Source organism: Cygnus olor, chromosome 3 (assembly GCF_009769625.2).
Source record: "Cygnus olor isolate bCygOlo1 chromosome 3, bCygOlo1.pri.v2, whole genome shotgun sequence".
Lineage (NCBI taxonomy): Eukaryota > Metazoa > Chordata > Aves > Anseriformes > Anatidae > Cygnus > Cygnus olor.
Window position 1 is genome coordinate 73,409,462 of NC_049171.1, and position 18,526 is coordinate 73,427,987.

Genomic DNA, 18,526 nt, shown 5'->3' on the forward strand with positions numbered 1-18,526 from the left:
ACTCCTAGAACAGCAGCATGTATTTTTTTTTTTTGGCAAAAGAGGAGCTCCAGATCTGGATTGTCATTTCCTGGACAAGTGTTCCAACCACTGCACTGTTACATTATGTTTTCGTGGAGCTGCAACTTCTGTCTTGAAGCAGTTTTCTTAAAGTTGCTGTGCCTTGAGTTAGTTTTGAAAAGTGATGTCAGATTAGGTCCTGTTGGGTGTTAACATTTTCAGCTCTTCTGGTTTGAGATCTCCAGGTGGAAGACAGGTATCAGACTTTCAGTTTAATTAGGACTGTTTTGCTTTCCAGTACGCACTTCAGCAGAGTTTTAGACACCTTCGTAAGTTTTCTGGTAGAATACAGAGACATAAATTATAGTTAAGCAGAAATTGTTGTCAGTGTGGTAGTTTGATGCTTGAATCTACCTAAATTAAAGTTTACTGTTTACTTACTTATTTTGTATAGGACTTCTAATGAGTCTTTTCAGGAACATAGTGGCAATAGTACTCCAAACTATGTTTAAAAATGAAGATAGAAACTGAATAATAGCCCTAATCAGAAAATCCACCATAGCAAGGGTATGCCTTGGTGTGCTAGTCTTCTTCCATAGTAGAAATATAATTGTCGATTAAAATGTAATACAGCTAGTGGAATGAATAAGTAAAAATTGAGATTTGTAAGAATCTTAATATACTTTAAAAGTATATTTATTATTATATGTTGATACTGCTTTAAGAAATAATTTCTTGGGATGTAGGGGGGAATAACTAGTTCATGAAAACTGGTATATTTTTGGATATATTGTCTTTTTCTGTCAATTAGTGACAAAATAAAAAAACTCCTGTGACTAGATTAAGTTTGCTACTTCATGGTAATTTTAAATAGTATCAACAACTGCATTCCTTTCTTTAATACATACATGCAAGCATTGTGTTTATGCTATATGCATTTTGTGTGTGAAATTCTTGCTAAATTCTCCAGTATCCCTGAGGATATGTGTGCATACCAAACTTCTTACTTTCATCCCCAAAAACAGAAATCAATGTAAAATAATTCAGATTATTTTCAAGATCACAATTTCAAGATAGTCCATTCTTAAGTTAAAATATATGCTTCTATATATAGCTCTTATTTGTTTTGGACAAAAGTAAGAAAACACAGTAGTTTGAAACCAGGGCAAAACCTGAAAACAAAACTTCTATTAATGCAGCAGAGCTCGTTTTATGGAGAAAAATAAAATTTGAGCTATAAAAGCTAGAGAATGCTTCTGTGAAAACAGAATACCTGCTGGTGCCTTGAAGTCCTGAAGGCAGATGCCTTGTTTTGGAATTTAGATCAGTGACTTAGGAAGGAAAATAAAATCATTGAATATTGAAGGTTGCAAATGTATGTTACTTACCCAAATTAATTATTGTTGAAAGAAAATTTTTATATTTGGTTATTTCACTCACTTTTGAAGAGGAAAGAGTTCACCCTTGTTTTCCTCATACATGGAACAGTCTCCCGTTGGGGGGAGAGATTGGACAAAAAGCCTGACATGAGAGGTCATAAATGATTTGGGTAAAGGAACCGAAATATTATTTTCATCTTTTCAGTACAGAGGAGACAAAAGTGCAATGAGCACTATTAAAAATTGCTATTAGCCTGTTGCTGTCCATCGGCCTTATTTCACATTAGGTTGAAAGCTGCAGTGTCTTAAAAATCAGAGTAAGGACGTGCATGGAGATTCCGTATTTCTAGAATAAGGTTATGGTCATAAGTAAGCCCCTTTTGGAGAAGTTGGGCTTGGTGGTGTTTGCAGTGTTATCTTAAAATAATCCAGTTGGGTTGTTTGCTGAGGTAATGGTCCTTCGCATATGACTTGTGTATGAAAAAGAAACACAGGCGTATCACTCTATACTAACCCTTACTGATTAGAAAAACTTTGCATGTTTACTGTACTCCTTTGAATTTTAAACTGCCGTTTGTGTGATGTACGTTCTTCGAGGCCTATAAGCAAGACTGTAAAACAACGAAGAACCAAGTGACTCCTCTTTAATGACAGGACTGCGGGAGTCACTAACTCTGCTACTTAAGTGTATGAAAACTAGCTATAGCTTCCAGGTAGAATCCTTACATCCATTGCAATTTTTTCCAACTTTTAAGTGAATTATATATTCTTGATAGTATCTGAATTAGGAATAAGAGTGTTTCAGCTTCAGTTTTATAAACTACAGCTATCTGATATGCTACTTTTGCCGATTTGCTACCCTGCTTGCAAGAGATGTGGGAGGTGTCAAAGTTAGGATACAAAGGCATAGACAGATCTTCAGTGCAAAGTGCCAGTTGTAACACTGGTTTTGGAGTTTGTTGTTTTGACGCTGATTCCATGTGTAACAGGTCTGTGGGTTTGTTTCATACACCTACCCACTCTGTTGTTGGTAAGTGCCCATATTGGTGAGGCTGCACGGTTTGATGGGCTAGGGAGGTGACCAATCTCACAGTGGCTACAAATAAAAGCTTGGGCAAGTGTAAGGAAAAGAAAACAAAAAGTCAATTGTAAGGGGACCTGTTTCTTTTTCCTCATGTTTTTCCTGGATTATAATGGCCGTATCACTATGGCCTGACACTCACCATCATTTCAGCATCTTAAGATAAGTGAATGGTTGAAGGAGGTGGTTTCATATCTATGAAATAAAGGGAAAAGGATCATGCTTTTTTTTGGCTCATGCTTATTTTTTCATTGGTGTCTTGATTTTAGATTGGCTAAACTGTCATGCAAAACTGTATCCTAAGTTAATGTTAATAATTAAATTAATAACACTAACATCATAACAGGCTCCAGTTCTATCAAGAGTTCCTGTTGCACTCGACAGTACAGCTCGTTCCACGGATCTTTGCTGTTGTTTTTCACAGCAGCACAACTTTTGAGACAAACATGCAGGAAGAATATATTGAAGAGTGCACTTGTTGCCTGTTTCACAGCAGGTTACCCTTTGGAACAGGAAGTTTTCTGCTAGCTCGAGCAGTTCTTGTACAGCTAGGAAGATGCAGAGCAGCAGTGGTTGAAGAGTGCTGGCTTGGTCATCAAGGCTTCCTCTCTGGTCAGCAGACAGTCGTTACTGGAGCAGCTCAGTTGTGTCATGAAGCCACAGCTTTAAAAAGATCCAATGTGGTATTTCATGCATGTAGGAACCAGTTTGACTGCAGAGCAGATATGAACTTGGGGAGTGTACTTGGTTTGAATTTTGCTGGGCACCATGTCTGTATTGAGGCTCAGAGAGACCTAGGACAAAATCCTATTCTATGCGTTTAAATATTAGGTTGTTTTATGCCATTGTTCTACTTTTTAAGTACTTAAAATATTTTTTAGGTAATGGCCTTTAACAGTGTTTGACAGATACTGGCTAGTTTAATGAGATGGAAGAGAACCGCTTTTTAATCCAGAATTGTCTTGAACGGGGCCCACTATAGAAGAATGATGGATAATTAAAGGTATAATAATACTAACTTGTCTGCCATTCAAGTTAACAGTGAGCACGTGACTGCATTCATTTAAGCAAATAATCTTTTGCTTCCATATGAGAGAGCCCCCATCAGAATTTTTAGACATGAAGTAAGTTACTGTTCTCCCTGGCCAGGTGTTCCTCCTTCAGTATTTCTTTTGTTACATTGTTTTTCAGCAGCTTTCTGCTTTTGAACTGCCATCATTAGAAACTCAGTAGGAGCAAAAGTCTATGTTAATTTGCCTGACTGTAACTGCACAATTAAAGCAGTTTATCAGCAGGGGTTAGGACAATCAGTGTGTTCCTATGCTTCATGTTATAAAAATTACTTCTGTTGTTCAAACAGATACTGTAATTAGTGCATCATTTTGAACTGGTTTTCTGCAGGGCTGGCTTGGAGTTTCATCTGATGAAAACCTAAGTGCTGATTCCATATGCAGGCATCTTCTAAAGTAACAACTTGACTGAAATATTAACGTCAGGAGTATATCATACAAATGCACATGTTTATACAGGTTTGGAGTGGGGTGTTGGTTTTTTTTTCAGGGTATTTTTTGTTCACCAGTCCTATCAAGATTTACTCAGATTTACTGACAAAATCAGAGGAGAAGGAGGCTATTAGGTAGACCTCCATGTTTGTAAATACAATTATTATTACGTGCTAGCATTTAATACCTTGCTTTTACGTATATGAACAGGTTGCTTCATGTCAGATAATAAAGGTAAGAGTATTACGCGGGCTTACACATAATGAGCTTTCACATGGAATAGTTTTATGAGAATGGTGAACCAGTCTTTAAGTTGCACTTTAAGTGTTCAGAATATGCTCCCTCATCTTCCACCTCCCTGAATTACAGCACCGACCTGGTGTTGACACTCAGTAGCCTAGTCCCTAATGATCTTACTCAACTTACTTGTCCGTCAGAAAATGGGGGGGGGGGGGAGTGGGAGCATGTTGGCTTGGCTCTTTGGCATGGTGCTGGGGCCAGCCCCAGTGGAGGGAGCAAGAGAGACCACCTGGTAAGGGGAGTGAACCTTTTGAAGATGTTAGATTGGTCACAGAAGGACGTAAGGCAACAGTAGATGACAGAAATGATTTTTGTTTTGCATGGGCTAGAGCTGTCATGAATACGTATCAGCTGACACGGAGTGACTTTTATATCTGACGCTTCTAAGTATTTATTCTTCTTCACATCTACATATTTATTCCTTGCACAATGTTATAGAAACCATCTGTCTTCTGAATGTTCGTTTTCAATGATCTCTTTAAGAAAAGCTCCAAAAATGAAGTGCTGTATATGAGGTTGGCAGAAAAAATTATTACAGTGTTGGACAACATGAGATCAACAAGTCATGTGGCCCGTGAAGGGTTGGGAGTAATGAGTAGGTTAGGGAAAAAAATCTTCTTAGATTGCTCTGGCTTGGTTTTACCAGTTTGACTGTGTTGACAAAAGCTCATTAAATAACGTGTAATCGGTACTGAGTGGTTGAGCAGTGTTACTCTGCTGAATGACTCATTAATTTAAACCTAACGTTGTTGCATGGCTATAATGCATATTAACTCTTAAAAATACGAAAACTAGAGCAAGACTAGAATTCTCTTACAATGAATGAGCTTACTGATTCGTCACTTTTAAGTTAATTTAACTTTGGTTTTAAAATTGCTTTAAATCAACATGTTAACATTTTTGTATGTTCACACAGTTTCTTTTTCTGTTTTTCCAGTTACTTTTAAAACATGTATTTGTGAAAGTTTTCATTATGGAACAAAAACCTTCCTCTAGAACTACTGTCAGTTGTAACGTACCCATCGCACAATTTATTATGCAAAATACATTGTGGTAATTGTACTAGATAGCTAAACTTCTCTCCACATCTTACCACCTCTATTCAACTGTGTGATGTGGCTGAGTGATTGGACTGATTCTTACACCTTAGAATAATTGTAATTAAACTTCTTAGAATGTCACTGAATTAAACCTTGCATGGTTTAAAAGAATAATGCTATTTTGATGCCTTTTAATTTTAGCATTCAATTTGACATTGCATGCAAACATTCTTCAATTGTGCTTTAGTTTTTCCATATTCTTCTTTGTAAGTCAGTACGGAGAGCAGCTTGTTGTAATTAAATTCTGTTTTCACCATCCAATAATCTATTGCTTCAGGATAAGTGAGGATACTGAGGTACATTCTCAACATTCCCCTGTGCCAGTGGCTTTATTTATTTAAAAAGCCTCTGCTACTGAGCTGTGTTTGGATTTTCTAACGACCAACAGTGCTGGAATTTGTATGAATTATATTGGAAAAAGTGCACAGGATGGGAGTTGTACTTTTTTAATGCTATGGGCCGTAGCTTTCTAAAATGAAAGAAAAATAATCCTTGTGGAAAACTTTTTTTCTGTTTTGATCACATTGCGTTCTTTCATTGTTGTTTAATATATCCCTGCCTGTTTATAAACAGATACTGGAAAAGTATTTGTTTTCAGTTTTTCAGTTTTGTTTAATGCCATTTTAACAGCTGGAAATGACAGGATTCTACTTCATTAGTTTGATTATTTTTTTTAGTCAACTTCTTTTTAGTTGATGGGCAATACTTTAGGCATTTGTTGTGAGAAACAGTTTGAGTTTCTAAAACGTGCTTAATGAAAATATTTTGTGATTTGGGGCCTTTTCTCATTTTTCCCCTTTCTTTCTCATATATTCCCCTTTCACCATATGAATCTCTTGAATAATTTCAGTCAGGCTTGACAGACACTTCTTTTGGATTTAAAGTTCTGTGAAAACTATTGGCCAGGTAGAGGAGAGGCCTAAATTAATAATCCTGGTTGAGGGAAGGGATATGACAAGTTTTCAGTCATCTGTATGCTTAGTTTACAGTTAGCTAGTTATCTGTGGTCACTTTTTTTTTGGGTCAAGTCAATAGCAGAGGTACTAAGAAGGAAGCTTTGGGATGGGATATGAAGATACGAGTATAAATGGCCTTGAAGTATTGGGATCCAGGAGGAATAAGGCCATGACTCGGAATGACTGTTGTAAAGGTGAGGTTTATGGAAAACAGGATGGAAATTAACAGGGAGAAGGACTTCATTTTTAATATTAAAGCTTCGCTGTTTAGATGCAAATCAGATGCATCCTCTGCTTGCCTTTTATCTCCTTAACAACAAAAAAAATCAAAGCATAACAACAACAAAATCCTCCTCTGCTCCCCCAGAAAAAAACCTCTAACCTCTTCTCTTTTTATGATTTCTGTGGAATGAAATTTCAAGGAGTCATAGAAAGAAATTTTTTTAAACTACTTGACGCAGTGACCTTAATAGTAAGTTAAATATTGAACAGTTTCTTTAAGTCCATTATTGTGTACAGGTACCCTGAGGATAATGAGTATATACTCACAGGCAACAGAAGGAAAACAAAATCTGTTTACAGAATTAGGCCATATTTAAGGATACCGAAATTTCTGCCAGACAAGGAACACAGTGAAATTTCATCTGCCAGTTATATTACTCTTAATGTTCTTTAATTTAGCAGACAAGATACTTTGGTTGTAATTAAGCTCTTCTAATACTGTTGTTCCCCAAGCTTGTGACATAAATCATTTTATTCTCTAATCTCCTGCATCTTTTCTATCTCCATTTTTCCTGTATAATTCTTATATAAACAATTTTAGGGATGCAGCAGAACTTCATGCTGTAAATTACTTCTTGTGTACATTATGCAGTTTTGAATATATGTAATTGAATTTATTTTCCCTCAGCCTTTTATTCAGGTTTCCTGGTTTTCTTGGTGCTGTTTCTTTCTTCTATGTATGTACCCTTCCTGCTGTGCTAACGAATGTGTTTTGGCCCAAAGTAACTCTCAAGGCAATTCCTGTTACTCCTTATGTTTTTTTTACTCTGGGCAGACCTGGCAACGTGGCTGAATCACTTGATAGTGCTGCCGAAGGATGATGGGAGGCAATGGGCACAGACTGAAATACAGAAAAGTTCTATTTAAACATGAGGGAAAAAAAAGGCTTTTTTTTTTTTTTTAACTATGACTAGAGGTCAAACATTGGAACAGGTTGTCTGGAGAGGCTGTGGAGTCTCCAACCTTGGAGATGCTCAAAACCTGGCCCTCAGCAACATGCTCTAGTTGACCCTGCCCTGAGCAGGGTGTTGGACGGGGTGATTGCTAGGCATCCTTTCTGACCTCAGCCATTCTGATGTTTCAAGTTATTGGGTTTGTCTTAGCTGCGATTCAATTCAAGATAGCCACCATTTCCAATTTCTTTCTGTTGTGGTTTAGCTTCGTCAGGCAGCTCAGCACTACCCAGCCCATGGTCATTGTCCCCAGAAGAGATAGGGGAGAGAATTGGAAAGGTAAAAGTGCAATAACTCATGGGTTGAGAGGAGGACAGTTCACCAGGTAAAGCAATAGCCGGGCGTACAAGCAAAGCCAAGCAAGGGATCCCCTCGCTGCTTCCCATCAGCAGGCAGGGGTTCGGCCGCTCCTAGGCCAGCAGGGCTCAGCACACTGAGCGGCTCCTCAGAGGGACAAACGCCATCACTCCCAACTTCACCCCTTCCTCCTCCTTTGCCCCAGCTGAGCACGGTGCCCCATGATGTGGGACACCCCTCTGGCCAGCCCAGGCTGTCCTGGCCGTGTCCCCCCCCCAGCTCCTGGAGCACCCCCAGCCTACTCACTGGCAGGGCAGCACCAGGAGCAGGAGAGTCCTGGGCTCTGTGTGAGCACAGCTCTGGAACAGCTGAAACATCGGGGTGTAATCACCGCTATTTTCATCAAAAACCCAAAACACAGCAATGTATTGTTCCTCTATGAAGAAAATTATACATCTTAACCAAAATCATGACACTTTCTACAAAGCTTCACAGTGAGCATCTCCTAGCCGTTTCCTCATGATTGCTGTTTCATCACCTTCTCCCCCAAAACAATTTCAGAACCAAACTCAAAATAACCCTTAAAGTCTCAGACCATATTTTATGAGTCTTAAGAGAAACACCTTCCAAGCAGACTTCCAGATAATACTCAGTTGACCTGTTCAGCCTTCTACTGGACTGGGAAAAGATGTTTTTAAGACAAGTTGCATAAAGGCAACTAGCTTAATTTAAGTAATTGTTTTACTTCAGAGAAAATATATTTTCCCAACATCTCTTCAGGGTTTAAAAGGAGAATAAGGTAGCATAAAATGTTGCAGCTCTTAACTGCAGGTTCTCTCTCCTCCTGTGAACCTAGCCCTGCAATGCATTTTGGATCTGACTTTCTCTTGGAATGAATGACTTAGTGTATATCTGAATTTCCTGTGTTGTTGTTGTTGTTTTGTTTGTTTTTTTAAAAAAAAACATACAAGGAAACCCCCCAACCATTTGTGTAACTTTCCACTAGACTTCTAACAAAGCAAATGACAGACATTTGCAAAACAGTTAACCCACTAGGAAAGCAACTTCTGGAACAGAATTGGAGCAGTAGAAGGACTCTAAGCCCAAGTGCATTGAGACAGAAGAAATTAGAAGCCTGTTCCTGACTGTTCCTTTTTTTTTGACTAATTGTTTTTTTGAAATACATTGTATGGACTTCCATGCTCCTTAAACTTTCTTTCAGTCTTGCCATTTGACTTAAGAAACTGTACTCTCCACAGCAGCAAGGCTTTTATTTGTGTATTAGAACACTTAAGGTCATAGTAAAGGAGCAGTAACTGTCATACACGGGTTCAGTTGTCATCCTACTAGTAGTTGTGTGACTGTGTTGTGAGGTCTGACCTGGTAGTACATGTGATTATTGACCTAAAACAGTGTGTTACACCTAAGAATAAATCATGGGGTGTGCAAGTCTTGTGAATACATGACCTACAGTATAATCTGTGTATTATCTTAAAACTTTTAAAAAACTAAACAAACACAACACTACGACGACAGAAAACTCTTCATGGTATGACAGAATAATTTGAAGTATAGCATCAATATTTGAGCCGTTGTTAATCTGAAATTCTCCAATACCGAATCACAGAGAGGCAGTCTACTTCCTATTATATATTAAAGTATTTTTTGTTTATTCTAAAAGTTACAAGTCAGGCATACATGCACTGGAACAATATGTTTTATTTTTCTTTGCTGACAGGTGGTGAGACTTTGCATTGTGCTATTTTAATTGTAAAAGAACTCACTGGAGCGCAGCAGGCCCCTTTCTTGCCCCATTGTCTACAAGTATTGCATTGGTCACGCCACAGGTAGCAAAACTGCATTTAGATATCCCCTCTTTTTCAGGAACAAAACTGGCTGTTTTACGTGGGGATAATTCTCCTTGTCATTTGTCCGTCTTGCTCTGGTATTTTTGGGAGGTGTTATGGTTGTGCAGGTTATCATGAATTTGTTATGTTAGTAAACCTGTACCTTTCCCACTCTGTGTCAGCTCACTAGCTGTCGGTGCAAGAAGAGAGCAGAATGTTCTTTGCTGTGCTATGTTCTTGCTGTGCCTTCTGCTGGTTTAGGAACCTTATCTAATTAATTTTAACAAAATACTTTTCACTACCTCGTATGAATATAGCTTGTCACAATTCTAAAATAAAATAACTCACTTCTGCTTCAGATTAAAAAAAAAAAAAGAATAGTTTAGTAATAGTGGAGTTTTGTTCATGATTGAGTGAAATAAGCTGTGAATGCCTAGCGGTAGATAGTTCCTTCAGAAATTAAATTACAGCAGGGAACTTATAACTCACCTGCACTTTGTGTCAGGGTCTGTTTTATAAACGAGAGTTATTTTTCTCTTACTTGTTTTTCAGCTTCTGAAATTCACAGAGATTTTATAGCTACCATTGTTTAGAAAGTTACTTGGGATAACATTTCTAAGATAATCAAAAAGACTGTTCTTAAAATAAAAAAAATCACGGTGGCTGATAAAGGGAACTTGTGTATACATACATGTGTTACAGGGAGAATAATGAAATTTCCTCCAAAGTACTGATTTTTTACATAAGTTTTCCGTACTCCTCTCATGATTTTCCATTTTTATCCTTGTCTATTCCACAAAACATTTCAGACTTAAAGCAGATGAATTAAAGATAGAACGTTCTAAGGAACAGTGCTCCTTCAGGTATTTATGAATATAAAGTACTTCATGTATTTGCTGGTATTAAATCTTTCTGATTTCCTGGAGGAATTTTAATGACATTTAGGGTAAAGGACACGTTTACAATTAACATCACTACCTTTAACTTTTTTGGATGTGAATTGTGGTTAAGCCACAAATATTTATTTGTCTTACAAGCAGGATACTTTATTTTTTAATTCCTGGTATTTTAACTTTAATTCAGTGGTTTTAAATAAATCTGTTTACTGGGGGGAGAGGGGGCTTTATTTGGATTCAGATGTTGCCATAATAAACCCTTCCCTTTTTTCTAAAGTCTTGGTTTTTTCCCTGAAGTTTTTACATATTTTATTACATTTTAAATATTGTATTTAAATTTAGCTAGGTCTATTACCTGTTTAATAAAATAAAAATGGAGTTGGAAAGTTTCTACTGGGTTGCGTTATTCCTGAAAGAATGGATAGTTGAATATGTAACTTAATTATATTGATACCTGCTGTTCAAAGTATTTCTTTAAAAAAAATTGTTTAGCGTGCCCTCCCTTCCTCTAATATTGTTGCTAAGATTCATCTTTGGGATTGTTAATGCTGTTGATGTTACACAGGACCTGTGTAATAGTGACTGTCTTGTTTTGTGGTCTTCTGTGGACAGTATTAAAGCAGCCGTCCCATCTCCTCCTTGTCTCTGCCCTTCATCCAGTATATGTATTTCCTTTTTGATGTTCTGTTTGTTTTTGAAACCTTTTCTGCATGAGTATTGAAAAGCAGTTCTTGCCACTGAAGAATCATACTCTTCACATCCTTTGGAGAGATTCAGTTGGGCTTTCTGTGTATCGCGTCTGTTTATCTTTTTATGAAAACATTAGGTTGCCTAACCACAAGTATGTTCTATCTGTTCAACCCACAGAATGCTCCAAAGAATATTGGTAGCAACCGTATTTCTGTAGTACTTTGTGTTCTTACTTACTTGGTTGGGAAAGGTAGTCTAAGAAAGCCCACTTGTTTTGTAGTTATCCTTAACCAAAAAAAAAGTTTCAGAACAGAAACAAAATCCCCCCCTCCAAAACATTTTCTAAAAGGTATTTTTAAACCTAAGTTCTTGTTAAATAACTATGTGAAACAAAACTGTCTCCACAGTATCAAGAAGACTTTTCCCATCTTTTGCTGAAAATACAGTTGATACCATTCACAGAACTGAGTTTATCTACTGTTTATTTGATTGTTTTATACAGAATGTAGCAGTGCTCATGCTCTGCATGTTTTATTTTTTCAGGAAGAACAAAACAGAGGCAAGCCCAACTGGGAACACCTGAATGAAGATTTGCATGTACTTATCACTGTGGAGGATGCTCAAAACAGAGCAGAAATAAAACTGAAGAGGGCTGTTGAAGAAGTAAAAAAGTTACTGATACCCGCAGTAAGTACTTGTATGCAAGTCTTTGATGTACATTTTCAGGAGTTACTTCTGAAAAATAATTAATACTACTGCGGAGCAGCATCCTAAAGTGAAGTTCAGGAATTAGTTGTTAATAATGTAATGACCTTTACAGGTTTCATCCCTGATTGAGTTATTCCTCAGAACAGAGTAATTCTTTTTGGTTAACTTTATTCCTGTTTCAGATATACATATAGGAAGTTCTCATCACCTTTAAAAAGCAATGCTGAACTGCTGCAAACATTAGCTTTCTTACCTTCTTTCAGTACAAGGATGTTTTGCTTTAAAGTTTGGGAAATTGGACATGGTTTTATGTTTGTTTAAGATGATTCTGATACTTTCAGAACAGAAGGCATGTTTTCTCAGGTCACTGTATTAAACACCTTCCAAAAAGAACAAAACCCTTCAGAAATGCAATGTCAAAAAACTTTGCCATCACTTATTGGGGAAAAATAAATATAGTAGAACTAGAAAATGAGTTGTATTCCTTATTCCCTGATAATATAAACTGCCTTGTGGCCAGCTAGATGACTTTAACTTTTTTTTTTAAAAAAAAAAAAAGAAGGTTCAAAGCCTTAAAAGGCTTTAACTTTTGCAGGGACCAGAATTACTCTGTGCAAGCCCTTCTCTTAGATCTGCTCTGTATTCTCACTCGAAGTGACTCAGCATGGCAGTGTAGTACGTTCCATGCAAGTAAATTCCACCTTGTACTGTTTTTTTCCACCACTTTTGTGTCATTTTAGCATCATAAAAATAAATTGCATCTTTTTCACTGGAGGAAATCTTGTCCTTATGAGAAAAAATGAGTTTATCTAGTGGAAGAAAGTAGTAGTTAGTATTAAAATGACCAAGTGATTTTGGGTGTTTGGTGAATATTAATAAAGGCTGGCTGTGAGGAAGCTTGTGGTGACACAAGCTATGTAAGAAAGATTATTCAGAACACATTTGTAGAAGTTACCAAAGATCAGGAGAAAGTCTTTTTTTTTTTTGATTTAACAAAATATAGTAGAATGTTAACTAGGAAGTATGAAAAAGATACAATGTAGATCTCCTTACTTTGCACGTTTTCAATTTCTGAGAGCAGAAGACAACTAGAGAAAGACATTCCGAATTTATCCATTTACTGAAGAGATCTAGAGCATGTTAGGACTGACTTTATAATCAGGTTAGAAACAGTAACAAGAAAAAGACTTTATATTGGCAAAACTGAAACTCCTGTGTTCATTCTTTAACTATTATGTAGCACATAAAGTTTTTAAAAAATCTTACCTTTGATACAGAATTAATTTTGTCAAAATTCTGTCGAGCCTTTTACTGCGTACCTCTTATTGCTGAATATATACCTGAAGGGTTATGTTAAAAATGATCTGGTAGATCACAAAAAAAGAAACAGCAAATACGAAGCACTAATGTGTAAACTCTGAGTGTTTGCGTTGCGCTTGGTTTCTGGAACTGGTGTATGTTGTGGTATAGTCAGCCAGCTCTTTGTCTTGAAAATGCTCTGCCTTATTTAGTATCTTAGTTGGGGGTACACTGTAGTACTTCTTGCAGGATTTTAAAATTATTTTTCTAAAGGGAAATCTTTTTTTTCCCTTTAGGGAAAAAAAATCGGTGCTAACTATCGTCCAAACGTAATATCTGTTGGAAAATGCTTTGGCAGGAATGTGTTCATTAATTTCCTTATATATTTTATGTGGGCATAAGATATTTGAGTGGTTCTTATCCCAAGTACAGAGATTGAAGGTCTGACTCATTTCTGAAAAGTATGTTTCATTGAAACAGGCATGTGTAGTATGAACAAATGGAGTGATACATAGGCAAACTTGTTTTTTGCCACTATCTATTGTGCCTGTTCAGTAAGTATCATAACCAGCTGCATGACCAAATTCCAGGCTCTGTTTTAGTTTGAAGTTCACATCTTTTAATCTTTCCGTGAAAGAAACCAGAAACCTTTAAGTAATCAGGGCAAACACAGGCGTTTTAATTTAAAAAAAGGGAATTCTAGTTAATTGTATGATGGGGGAAATTCTGGCTGTTGGAAGATTCCATAGATACTCTTAAGAAGTATAAATGGAAAGTCACTTTCACATAACAGAATATCTGCAACTATTCTGTTTTAAAAAAAAAAAAAAGAGAGGATTTAAATTGATAAAAAGGTAGGCGTGTATTTATTTCCATCCAACTTAAGTAAAATTTAAGATTATGTAGGAGATAAAATTCTATCTCACCCTTGCCATGTAGTGACAATGCTTTCATTTTCCAAGATATACTTTAAAAAAGCAAGTTTGTGGTAAAGATGGGAATGAGATAGGAATTTCTTGGCACAATTGGTTCTTCTCATACTCAAGTTCCTAAAAAGCCTAATGATGTTTTATACTAGCAGTGCATAAATAGGTATATTTCTAAAAACAGATATCCATTTGAAGGTACTTGAGAGAACAGGGGCTATTTTAGTACTAAGGAGTGTTACTTCTTTCTTACCTTACAAATCTGGATCACTAGCGGTATTTTTCCTTGTGGATGTGAATTTATTAATTTCCCTTTTCACTTCACTTGAATGTTTTACCAAGATACAGTCAAACAGTGTATCTTCAGAAATTAAAAGGATGGCTTGAAGCAGACAAGCTAAACAAGACATTTTTCTCCCTAAGGAGAAAGTCCAAAATGGTGTTTGTTTTATTTTTGTTTGTTTTAAATTATTATTCATTTTACATTTCTTTGGTAAGAAAACTTGTTTTGGCTGTACTTCAAATTCTATAAAGCTAATTCTTTCCTCTTCCCATAGTTCAGTGAGATATTGGTCATTATCTACACCTGCAAGATCTTATGGTGCTGCTTCTTTCATGTTTTTCTCCAAAGAAAAACAGGAAGAATAAAGCATTCAGTAGGCTTCTGGGATCACGTTGAACTGTACTGTCCTTATGCTCTCTCTGACGTGATTCCCACAGGTTATTGATCTCTCTTCTCCTCCTTGTTAGAGCTTTGAGAGTTTATTTGTTATTTGCAAGAGTTCAGTAAAGATGGGCAGCTCTTTCAAAGGAAAGACAGAAGATGTTCTGGTTTGTACATTGCAGAAAATACAAAAAAAAAAAGTGCAGAGTGTGTGGAAGGGGACTTAATTTATATTATAGTTTATCAGAGTAACTCTGGTAATTATTACAGGTTTGGAATTATTATTTTGGGTACTGGGCGGTAGGGCTAAGGTCCTATACTTTAGAAATATGTGTTCTAAGGAGTGTTGAAAAAACTCTTCTAGCTGAATGTGTTTTCTGGATAATCCTTTTATTATACAGATGTACAGGTCTCTCTCATTAGTAATAAACCTTTTGTACTAACTGTTTCTTCTATAGATGCATCTATAACAGGCATAAAATTTCATGCAAGTGCTTTTTACCCCTTTTCCCGTTGACTCCACATTCTTCGTTTTTGAGGGAGAGATCATACATCCAGCTTCTACTCATCTGTTCTAATTTGATCTGGGATCAGTGTGTTTCGAAGTCTTTGTATTGCTCTTCCCTGATAGGGGCAGCTGTTGTTTTACTTAGTTGCTGTCTCCAACTTGTCTGAAGCCAACTGCAAAATAGTTTGTGAATGCTCCCTGTCAGACTGAATATCATTTGCCACTCCGGTAACAGTATTTTAAGATTGTAATGGGAAGGAATGTTTCAGTACAAGACTGTATTCTTTTGTTAGTGCATATGGTTCTTGCCTGTAATAGTGATTTCAGAATTTTTCAGTCTTGAGTATCTTTTATATTTAGCTGTATGGTATGGGGAAAGGTATCATTATTTATATTCAGCATTTCATCCTGTGCAGTACTAAATGTTTGTGCTGTAGCTGAGGAATTTAAAAATGGAGTAGGGAAATGATGCAAAATAAAGCAGTGACCAGAACACTATTACTACACAAATGTTGACTGTGTAAATTCATGAAGAGTTCCAAATTAATTAATTAATAGAGGGAAGCTTGAATAATTCTTAACATACAGAGGAGCTGAAGTTAGAAATTAATTTTGTCAGTCTTTGGGTCAAATTTCAAGAAAAAGTTTTCAGAGCTGCAAAGCCTCAAATGCTGAAGCAGAAGTACCAAACTGGACTGAAGAGGATTGGATTTAATTGTTGTTACTGCCCTTTAACCATGTTGCTGACATGACTGTAGTTTATTTTCAGCAAGCTGTTCTGAAAGGTAAATAAATATGAATTAGTGAAACTGGGAAATAAGGAAATTAAAGCATACACTCTGTCCTTTAAACGTTTTCATAAATGACAGAAAAAATAGCTATGCTTAACAAATAATAGAGTAGTAAAAAATCAGAATGAGAGCAGGTGTGGAAGTACCTGAAAATTGCCCAAGAGGCTGAAGCAGTTGCTGAAAGTGATTGATTGAATCTTCTGGAGTTAAGGTTTTACTATTGGGTGAATTTATTTTGGCCTGAGGGGCTGGTAAGGTTAAGTGCGAGGTACTGCCAGAACAGCGAGAGTAGGAGCAGCAAACAGAGTTCTTAGAAGATGTGTTAACCAGGACAGTACTATAAGAAATACAAGCTGCTTTCAGAGGAAAATAAGCAACTTAACAGTATAAGAGCTTATGTTTCATTTTAATTTTGCTGCAATACAAATGGCCTCACAAAGTTGCAACTGAATTCTGTATAGTGGAGAACAGGGGAAGCTCATGCTGATGATGCCTGTCCTCAATATAAGCTGCGGCAAAGGACAGGACTGGGAAAAACCTGAAGAATTAATCTTAAGTGAAAAGATTAAAACAGGTAGTAATCCTTTGTTCTGTGAACAGTGTTGTTTTCTTTTGCCTTCTATTATACAGAATTAAGAGTAAAGGAAATAGAGGAAGGAAGTCTGGGGAAGAAGGGTTTGATTTTCACCTCGAAGATAGTGTTAGCCATCTCTTTGCTTTGATGAAAAAGTAATTGAATAAAAAAATCAAGTAATGAACTACTCCCAGTAAGCATCGTGGACTTTGGGAGCATGCTAGTCTTCCTTACGTTCAGTGTCTTGAAACATAGTATGCCAACAAAAATACCAGCAAAGCGCTGTATGAAGTTTGAATGCAGACAGAGCTAAGATAAACATTGGTGACTCAGTGGCTAAACAAAAATATCTGTGTTAAATGGGATACTCTCTTCTTCGAAGGCTATTGCTTTACCTTGTGAAGAAACATTAGAGAAACACAGGACAAGCCTTTCATGGTTACACTGAATGGCTTGGTTTTGCTGAAGTGTCTTCTCCACACTAGTCTGGCTCCGACATAAAAGGATTTTACGTATAGGCTTACTTCTTCCAAATGTTAGCTGTACTCATTATCAGAGCAGCAGCAGAAAGTGACATTACAGTGTTTCATATGGTTTAATGTGTTGTATACTGCACTTTTTATTTTACTTTTTTTTTTTTTTTTACCAAATTGGAACGTCCTTTGTAGTCATGCTTGGTATGTAAGTACTGGCGGTCCTCCTTGTTTACTCCTTATTACTAGAGATGTTCCTTTGATGTTTCTATTTTTAGTCACTCCTAAATATATAAAACTCATTTTATTTATATAACAGGAGAGGAAAAAAAAGCAAAGGGACAACAGTACTGGCAGAATGTGTTGTTGCTTTCAGTTGGATAAGTTAAAAGCATTTCTTTCCCAAAGACTGTCTTCAACAAGTGTGATAAAGTGGGGATCTTTATTAACTAATAAAGGAAAAAAAGGCAGATTTCTAATACCTCCCTTATAAGTGTTGTTGTGAATTTTAGTTGTAGTTTATTTTCTACTTCCTATAATAAACTGTAAGATGTCTTCATTTTTAACCTGCTGTCCTTGTGTGCTGAATTCCACAGCAAAAACTAATGTCGTAGTGAAAACCAGATACAACAGAAAGAGTTCTAATCATGCTTTAGCTTTAGTAAAATTAAAAAAAAAAAAAGAGGAGAGGAAGGGAGGAATATTTTGTAGTAATGTTGTACATTATTGTTCTGTAGCTAAAATGAGCAAAAGCTTAAATTTTGAATGATACTACGAAGATTTCACTTGTTGTAGTCATCTGAAAAACCACAATAAATTCTTCATGCAAGTTTGACTTCCCTGAATAGCTCTTTCTAACTCACTCCTGCGTGGTATGCTGGTTTTATATTTTCGCTTTCACAAGTGAGGATATGGTGCTGCCTTCTATAGTCTGCCCGTTGAAACGTCGGTTGTGCTGTGCAATCCATTGTTTGTTTCTTCTTCAATTAAAGTTATGAGATGAGTAAGTGATACAGTAGCATAAAAAGGACACTGCTGTCTTTAAAAGCATTTGGGAAATTCCTGCATTACATCTGTTTTGTCAGTTCAGAAGCAAGTCTCTTATAGTGCACGTCATGTAAATAAGCAGCTCTGTAAGTAAGGTAATGAAGCAGCTGAACTTCTTGGGAGTGATGGCTAAATAACACGTGGTAGGCTTTTTGATGTGGAGGAGAGGTGATAGCGTATTATTTTTAGTAGTATGAAGCAGACCTAGTTTTTCCATGACAGTTTGAACCAAGGGCTGCTGCAGTCCTGCCAT

The 18,526-nt window shown here is 36.6% G+C and overlaps 1 protein-coding gene across 21 annotated transcripts in view; it reads left to right on the forward strand.

Moving 5' to 3' along the window:
* The window catches only part of QKI (QKI, KH domain containing RNA binding), a 160,565-nt gene that overhangs the window by 92,830 nt on the left and 49,209 nt on the right, over positions 1-18,526 (forward strand). For all 21 annotated transcript variants that reach the window (XR_005818802.1, XM_040553432.1, XM_040553417.1 and 18 more), the window contains one exon: positions 11,827-11,970. Coding sequence is in view for 20 of the 21 variants with exons in the window: in XM_040553432.1 (XP_040409366.1) it covers positions 11,827-11,970 (144 nt within the window). In the remaining variant the exon portion in view is untranslated. The remainder of the gene's footprint in view (positions 1-11,826; positions 11,971-18,526) is intronic.